The sequence below is a fragment of the Lepidochelys olivacea genome, assembly GCF_965140295.1.
Source record: "Lepidochelys olivacea isolate rLepOli2 genome assembly, chromosome: 14".
Lineage (NCBI taxonomy): Eukaryota > Metazoa > Chordata > Testudines > Cheloniidae > Lepidochelys > Lepidochelys olivacea.
The window spans coordinates 37,589,436-37,598,605 of NC_140424.1; the positions used below are offsets into that span (position 1 = coordinate 37,589,436).

Genomic DNA, 9,170 nt, shown 5'->3' on the forward strand with positions numbered 1-9,170 from the left:
AAGGTGGGGGCTCAAATGAGGGAGGCACAGCACCCCTTTGCTCTGGCAGTGTGCCCCAACCCCTGCACCCTCAACTCAGTCACTGCACCCAACCCCTGCACCCCCCAGATCTGCCAGTGCCACCCAACCCTGCTACACCCCAGCATTGCCAGTGCACCCCACCCACCCACCCCATGCTCCCAGCTCTGAGAATGCACCCCAACCCATGCACAACCCCTGCACACATCCACCAGTTCTCTTAAGCCAGGTCTACACTACAGTCCTATATTGGTATAAATACATCACTTAGGGATGTGAAAAATCCACACCCCTAAGCGATGTAGTTATAGCAACCTAATCCCCAATTTAGACAGCACTAGGTTGGTGGGAGAGCTTCTCCCATTGACATAGCTACTGCCTCTCACATAGGAGCATCTTCAATTAAGTGCTACAGCATTGCAGCTGTGCCGATGCAGCATTTTAAGTGTAGACCTGTCCTTTCACTGTGAGCTCCCTGGAGCACGGACTGTCTCTGTTCCTATAGTGGTGCTGCACCACTGTTATGGTTATAGTTCAGGTTAGAATCATAGAATATCAGGGTTGGAAGGGACCTCAGGAGGTCAAAGCAGGTCAAAGGAGGTCAAAGCAGGACCAATCCCCAGCTAAATCATCCCAGCCAGGGCTTTGTCAAGCCAGGCCTTAAAAATCTCTAAGGATGGAGATTCCACCACCTCCCTAGGGAACCCATTCCAGTGCTTCACCACCCTCCTAGTGAAATAGTGTTTCCTAATATCCAACCTAGACTTCCCCCACTGCAACTTGAGACCACTGCTCCTTGTTCTGTCATCTGCTACCACTGAGAACAGCCTAGCTCCATCCTCTTTGGAACCCCCCTTCAGGTAGTTGAAGGCTTCTATCAAATCTCCCCTCACTCTTCTCTTCTGCAGACTAAATAACCCTAGATCCCTCAGCCTGTCCTCGTAAGTCATGCGCCCCAGTCCCCAAATCATTTCCGTTGCCTTCTGCTGAACTCTCTCCAGTTTGTTCACATCCTTTCTGTCATAAATATAATGGGAAGGGTAACCACCTTTCTGTCCACAGTGCTATAAAATCCCTCCTGGCCAGAGGCAAAACGCTTTCACCTTTGGCGGTTCAATGATGAGACAGAACACAGCTTTATGCAAGCAAGCAGGCTGGTCAGCTGAGATGGGCTGTTCTGCCCCCCCCCCCCCGCCTTCCACCTTCTCCTTTTATTATATTTCTCCCCCCTAAGCATTACACACTGCTACCGCAAAAAGATACACAAAGGAATGTATGACGTTGATTAATATACTTATTTACCATCCTTTATCTACTACAATCCTGGTTCTCAGGCCTTGAGCCCAGGCTAAGAAAGCTTCCCACAGTTGCTGTCCCAACAATCAAGTTCTCATGGTTCATATCTAGCCCTTGTCCTTGGATAGAGCAATGTGCGCATTGCTTCTACAAAACAGTCAGGGTGTGCCCTGCCTGCTTCCAGGTGGAATAGCTAAACATGAACCCTTCATTTCACCTGTAAAGGGTTAAGAAGCTAAGATAACCTCGCTGGCACCTGACCAAAATGACCAATGAGAAGACAAGATACTTTCAAAGCTGGAGGTGGGGAGACAAAGGGTCTGTCTGTCTTTTGGCTTTTGCCGGGAACAGATCAGGAATGCAGCTCAGAACTCCTGTAAAAAGTTAGTAAGTAATCTAGCTAGAAATGTGTTAGATTTCTTTTGTTTAATGGCAGGTAAAATATGCTGTGTTGAATGGAATGTATATTCCTGTTTTTGTGTCTTTTTGTAACTTAAGGTTTTGCCTAGAGGGATTCTCTATGTTTTGAATCTGATTACCCTGTAAGGTATTTACCATCCTGATTTTTACAGAGATGATTCTTTTACTTTTTCTTTAATTAAAAGTCTTATTTTAAGAACCTGATTGTTTTTCCATTGTTCTTAAGATCGAAGGGTTTGGGTCTGTGTTCATCTGTACAAATTGGTGAGGATTTTTATCAAGCCTTCCCCAGGAAAGGTGGTATAGGGCTTGCAGGGATATTTTTGAGGGAAGACATCTCCAAGCGTGCTCTTTCCCTGTTCTTTGTTTAACACGCTTGGTGGTGGCAGCATAGGGTTCAAGGACAAGGCAAAGTTTATACCTTGGGGAAGTTTTTACCCTAAGCTGGTAAGAATAAGCTTAGGGGGGGTTTCATGCAGGTCCCCATATCTGTACCCTAGAGTTCAGAGTGGGGAAGGAACCTTGACATAATTCTATAGTGGGGGGACCAAAACTGGACGCAATACTCCAGGTGTGGCCTCACCAGTGCCGAATAGAGGGGAATAATCACTTCCCTCGATCTGCTGGCAATGCTCCTACTAATACAGCCCAATATGCCATTGGTCTTCTTGGCAACAAGGGCACCCTGCTAACTCATATCCAGCTTCTCGTCCACTGTAATCCCCAGGTCCTTTTCTGCAGAACTGCTGCCTAGCCAGTCAGTCCCCAAGCTGAAGCGGTGCATGGGATTCTTTCTTCCTAAGTGCAGAACTCTGCACTTGTCCTTGTTGAACCTCATCAGGTTTCTTTCGGCCCAATCCTCCTTTTGTAGACAAAACTGTGTAGTGTAGACAAGGCCACAGTGTCACAGCTAAATATGAGGTAGAACAGATAGTTTAGCGTAAGTAGTTAGCACATATTCCAACGGACTATTCAAGGTGAAGTGTCCCGTTAACACTCCTCCAGTCGTAGAACAAAAGAGAGCACACAGAAGCCCAAATGGCAGCTGTACAATCTTCCCCCACTCAACAGTCTCTGGAAATGTGCCTCTACACTGCCCTGGAAGGACCCTTTTCATACATAAAAGGAGGTTCCCTTCTCCATATCCCTGCATGCTTCCTTAGTAATGGACCACAAGGGTGCAAATTATTGCCAGTAATGTTGATATTAGTGTCATGGGGAGACATCCTCTGGGAACTGGACAAAGATCCCCAGTGCATTTCATACAGGCCACCATAAAGAAATCAGAAAAAACTAACAATTATTTATCCAGAGTGGAACAGCTTCAAATGGAGTGATTGTGGGAGCCTCACTTCAGAATACCCCTAACACTAACAACGAGGACAGGGGCCCTGGATCCTTTCCCTATGCAAGCCTTTGTCAATGATGATCTCTCACTCTACTCCATTCATCAGTGTGGTGTCTGAAGTCACTGACACATCAGGTCCCAGAATCCTAATTATTGAAAGAAGCCAGCAAGAGTGGAAGAACGACTCCCCTCTCTATTGAAATGGGGTACTACCAGTGTTGTAACACTCAGTGAGCCAAATCCAGCCCTGGTGTCAGAGGGCACAACCTTAATGTAGTTAACATTGCCCTGCCAGTTTACAGAAGAGCTGAATTTGTGCTGTTCCTCGCAAGACCCACAGCTCCAAGTCCGGAGACTCCTTGCAAGTTCCCAGATATGAAATGCCGTAAAATCAAGTGACAGAAATATTTGTTCATTTGGACTGGTAAGAAAGCTCAAACACTAGACCTCTTACCAGTATTGTAAGAATATATGCAAAATACACTGATTTGGCCCACCAAATCCTGACCCATTCATCCTGGGTAACATTCTCCTTCCTTCAGCATAAAACTCTTCCATTAACCAACTAATTTTTCACCATTAACCAACTGCAAAATTTCCCCCATCAATCAACTAGAAAATTCTTCTCCTTCAACCAGCTGTAGACCTCTCTGCTCTCCACTAATCAGGCAAATCAGTCCTTCACCACCCATAGACTCCTCTGCCCTCTACTAATGATAAGATTATCCTCCATTCACCCACCAAAACATTCTCCAGCAGAACCAGCCATAGACCTCTTTGCACTTCATCACGCATAGTCTTCTGCACTTGACAACAATCACAGACCTTCCCTCCTCCTTATTCCTTATTCACAATCCATACAATTCACCTTAACCAAACTGGACTTCTTCCCTTTTCACTGACCAGGAGATCATTCCCCATTCATTGACTTTAACATTCTCCCTCCTCAACCAGTGAAACTTCCATATAATTTTCCCATCAACCCAGCCAAGCCCTCAAGGAAAGCTTGGGAGAATAGGTAGGCCAGCAGCACATCCTGAAGGTCAACAGACTTGGTTTTCAGCTTCAGAAGACAATTCCAGTGTCAATGAAGCATCATTGGTTTATTCAGGTGCCTCAACAGATTACTGTTGCCCTGGTGTCTAAATTAGGGTGAGAGGAGGGACACTGTACCTTGATGTTTTCCAGTGAGGCCTAACTGCTAGGGATGTTAATGTTGTTTGGCTGGGAGGTTGCTCTGATAGGTGATGAATGAATGTCAATATTTATTGAAATATACAGCATAACATAACAACAAACAAAGCTTGAAAGCAGGGCTGGCCAAAACATGGGATTTCTGCTTCCTGGGAAATGTTGCTATTTCAAAATTTCCCTCTAACTGAAAACTCTGGGCGGGATGTTTTAGAAACACCAACACATGGTGCTTCAGAAACAAAGTTTGCTCCACAGGACCCCGGCATCTGCTGAGTAAAATTGACATTCTTGTCAGTTTCACGGCTGCTAATAGGAGCAGAATGTGAGTTTCACTCAACAGGTGATTCCAGGCTCCCAGGCCAGCTGGTTGCCCAGACTATGAGACTCAGTGGCCATTTTGGGAAGCCAGCTGGGCCGGAAGTCTGGAAGCCCTGGTGCTTCTGGGCCAGGGCTGTCTGCATGCTGAGACTGCCCTAGAGCCATGGCCCTTGGGAACCCAAACCAGGATCTTCAAACTTCCTGCTTCTTAACAGCTCAGCTTGGCAGGCAGGGCTCCATTGCCAATCTGACCTTGCTTCCCTGAAAGTTCATCAAACCTGAGATGTTCTGTGAATTATTTTGGGTTCTATGAATCAGCATTTTTGGACAAAACTCTGTTTCATCAGAAATTTTCCATCCAACTGTACTTGTGAGCTACCCTGTGATTTACCTCTGCTAGAAGCTGGAATAACCTCCTACTCTGTATCACTGGAAAAACTGAATGTATATACAGCTAAATCTTTTTCGTGTGAATAATTACATTGCTTTTTCAGGGAATGTGATTCAGCTGAGTTGATGGCCCCATGTGAATATTCCAGCAATGCAGATAGAAACGTTCATGGAAACAGTGACATTTAGGCAAATGGGATGAGGCTTTGGTGAATGCACGCAATGGCACTTGCATGGAAGCTAGGGAAGGAACTGGTCTTCCAAATGCTCACCATGTTGGTCAACATCTTGGTGATGAGCATGCTGGTGAGCAGGATGTCCAGGAGAGACAGGTTCATGATGAAGAGTCGGAATGGACTGGTGAGTCTGGAGAAGAAGGCCCAGAGATTCTGGCTTTGAGATAAAATTGTTAGTTTATGTTAATAATTCAGACCCCAGAAGGGGAGAGTAATTCCAATGCACCAATTGTAAGGCTTTCTTTGACTGGGAAAGGAGAGAAATGGAGACAGTGTCAGGGTTTGACATCAATTTGTTGTTAGCCTTCAGCCCTAGGCATAACCCTAACCCGTATTCAACAGGGACTTCAGCATGAGTTTACCTTTCAACCTTCAGTGGGGCCACTCATATGATTAAAGTTAAGAATGTGCTGAAGTGGCTGTGGAATCAGGGTCTTTGTACAGAATATTCAAAGGGAGTGAGTTTTAAATTCGTACTCATGAGTGTTTGGAGCAGATCCTCAGCTGGTAAAAATTCTCAGAGATCTATTGACTTCAATGGAGCTATGACAATTTAAACCATCTGAGGATTGGCTCCTTGATTTTTAAGGATCCCCAGTGTGATACTTTCATTTGTTCACAGAAGCAAAAGAGAGCATGTTAAAAATGTATCCTGTCAAAACAGCTCAAAGGTCAAACACTGAGTATTTTAGGACGAACTGTTTGTAAATAACAGCTAGAATAAGAGATAGCCATAAAAATCTTTGTTAAATAATGTTTATAAGGAGTCCTTATGAGAAAATCATGATCTGGACATAGACAATCGTTAACAGGAAAAGAAGCACAATAATTTGCGCAATAATTTCCATAGATTATTCATTATCTAGCTAGCTAACATAATTCACAATCAAATAGAAATTTATCATGATGACAAAATGAGGTTGTGTGTTAGGACAAGGAATGGTCCTGTCTGTCTGTCTCTCTATCTAATCACATACTCTGCTTTTCTCTGTCATATATGTAGTGTACACAACCATGCACAAAGATGATATCCTAATACTAATAACTGGCCAGCTTCTGAGATCCTTTCTCAGTTTGGATGTGAGTAGATCGACACGGGAAGGCGTATGGAACACCAGATCAGTGCAAGTGGTGGCCCTTTTCCGCTTACACCAAGGTTAGAACAAAATGACCCCAGACAAGAAGCTTACACCAGTGTTCATGTCACTACAGAGTGCTGCCCAGTGACTTTGAGCCAGAACCGCATCAGTAGTAAACGTGTGATGTCATTGGGTCTACTCTGCATTGGTGCTGGTCTAGCTGAGTTGGGAAATCAGACCCTGACCTCTCTGTCACACTCACTTTCTTCAGGGTGCTGTCAGCCAAATCTGAATCCTTGTGTATATAGGCTATTGGCCTTGTGTATATAGGCCAAATCCTGATCTCCTTGAAGTGATGGGCTAAACCCTAGTGGCTTCCATGGAATACAAATTTGACCTCATTATCCTGTGTCACGGTTTCTTTAGGAAACTCTGGAAAAAGTTTCTCTTCAAAACACCCTTTTCACCATAGCAAGAATGACACCGTTTTTACATATTCAATAGGTAAAAATAATAGAAAAGATGCCTACCTCAGATTGTTATTTCTCTAACATCATTAATAATACAATAATACCCCAACAGTCGATACATAATCATTTCATCAGGAACTCAGCCAAGCAGAAACCTCTTTTGCACTGTGGGGAGCAAACCTTCAGCTCGCTCAGAAAACCCCATCAAAGAGATGACATAGTGGCACTTCCAAGAGAGGACAAACATTGAAATTCCTGTCAAACCAAACACTCACCATCTCCCCAGGCTTTCCCACCTCCACAACTTCCTGGAACAAAGAAACAAAACAAACCACCAACCAACCAGTTAAGCCAAAAAAAAAAATGCTAAAAATCTGACAAACAAACAAACAAAAAGCACAAAGAACAAATGCATTGATACCTCAATCAGAGATTTTATCCCCCAAAACAGGAAGAGCCAGAGATCTCACTACGGACTTTGCTTTGGCTACTGATTTTATGGGCAAAGTGCTCAGATAGTATGGTGATGGGTAGCAGTATATGATAGATAGATTCCGATCTTATTTACATTGGTCTAAACCTATAGTAACTTCATTTTTCGGAGTCATGTTTGTCTGGATTTTTCCTAGTGTAAATACCAAATTCTGCATAAACAGAGTGCACAGTATTTTCTCATGCAGGCGATAATGTCATCAGCTGATTATATTTATAAAGAAACACAGAATGAAATTGTTACTGAAGAAGAAATAAGGACATTTTATTCTTAGAGAATAACCTCCAAACTATCAGTTTACTCAAGGCACCTTTGAGCTCCTTGTTCCTCATGCCGTAGATGATCGGATTCATCATTGGTGGCAACACAGAATAGAGAACAGCCACCACGAGATCCAGACCTGAGGTAGAGCTGGAGGTGGGTTTCAAGTAGGCAAAGGTCCCCGTGCAAATAAACAAGGAGACCACAATGAGGTGAGGGAGGCAGGTGGAGAAGGCTTTACGCCTGCCCTGCTCAGAGGGGATTCTCAGCACTGTGGTGAAGATCTGAACATACGACACAATTATGAAAATAAAGCAGCTTGAGGCTAAGCACACACTAAAGATGAGAAACCCAACTTCACTGATTTCAGAATCAGAGCAAGCGAGCTTGAGTAGCTGGGGGACTTCACAGAAGAACTGCTCCACAATGTTGTCTCCACAGAAGGATATTGCAAAGGTGTTTCCAGTGTGCACTGCAGAGTAGAGAAGAACACTGATCCAGGCACTGGCTGCCATTTGGACACAAGCTCTTCTGTTCATCACTGTCTCATAGTTCAGTGGTTGGCAGATGGCAGTGTATCGGTCGTACGCCATGATGGTCAGTATGGCAAAATCTGCTGAAGCGAAGAAGAAGATGAGAAAGACTTGGGCAACACATCCAGAATAAGAAATTGATCTTGTGTTCATGAGGGAGTTGGCCATGGATTTGGGGATGGTGACAGAGATGGAGCCAAGGTCTAGAATGGACAGATTTATCAGGAAGAAGTACATGGGGGTATGAAGGTGGTGGTCGAGGGCTATGGCTGTGATGATGAGAAGGTTCTCCAGCAGGGATATCAGGTAAAGCCCTAGAAACACCACAAAGTATAAAATCTGCAGTTCTGGAACATCAGAGAATCCCAGGAGAAGGAATTCGGTCATGGTGGTTTGGTTGGACATTTTCTTTCTCAATACACTGTGTGATGGCTGAAGAGGGAATGAGAAGGGCAATGGTCAGGATTAGAGCAACAGAGGGAATTGCCCTGATTCCTCTCTCTCTAATATCTCATTATATGAATGTCAAAGGTGCACAGAACTCGTCACTTACAATGAGTAGGTGTTGGTAGTGCTCCTCACCTCTGACAATCAGTCCGTCATGTTATCACACTATTGTAAATTGAGTCAAATCCTTTAAAGTCAATGGAAATTCTTTACTTTACCCCATATGAGGATTTGGCCCACATTTTTGCTTGTTAAACACAGCCTGATTCCCACGTAGACACACACAGCATTGTAAGTAGAAGCTCATCTCTGATTTTTCTACCCCAAGCTCTGTGCCTAAAGGGCCAGCTGCCTACTTCCAAACTGATTTATGGCACCAACTCCCAGCTGCAGTTCGGCTGGCGTATAACAATGGACTAGCAGCATCCCTCCATCACCACTGTGTTGTATTGTTTACTCTGTGCGTGAGGTGCAGGGATTGCCAGGACACTTGGACTCTACTCTTGTCTCTGCCAGTGACCTGCTGTGTGACACTGGGCCAGTCATTTCCCCTCTTTCTGCCTCAGTTTCCCTTCCCTCCATTTCTCTGCTGTCTCTACTAGGACTGTAAGGGCTTTCATAGAGGGGCTGTGGGGCAGATTTTTAAAGGTATTGATGCACCTAGTGG

The 9,170-nt window shown here is 44.4% G+C and overlaps 1 protein-coding gene across 1 annotated transcript; it reads right to left on the reverse strand.

The window, feature by feature from the left end:
* Positions 1-7,501: 7,501 nt before the first annotated feature.
* On the reverse strand, positions 7,502-8,461 carry LOC311530600 (olfactory receptor 14A16-like; the record flags this gene model as incomplete). The annotated part of the gene is made up of 1 exon (XM_084647417.1): positions 7,502-8,461. The coding sequence occupies one exon, from the start codon at positions 8,459-8,461 to the stop codon at positions 7,502-7,504; it is 960 nt and encodes a 319-aa protein (XP_084503543.1).
* Between the last annotated feature and the right edge of the window lie 709 nt (positions 8,462-9,170).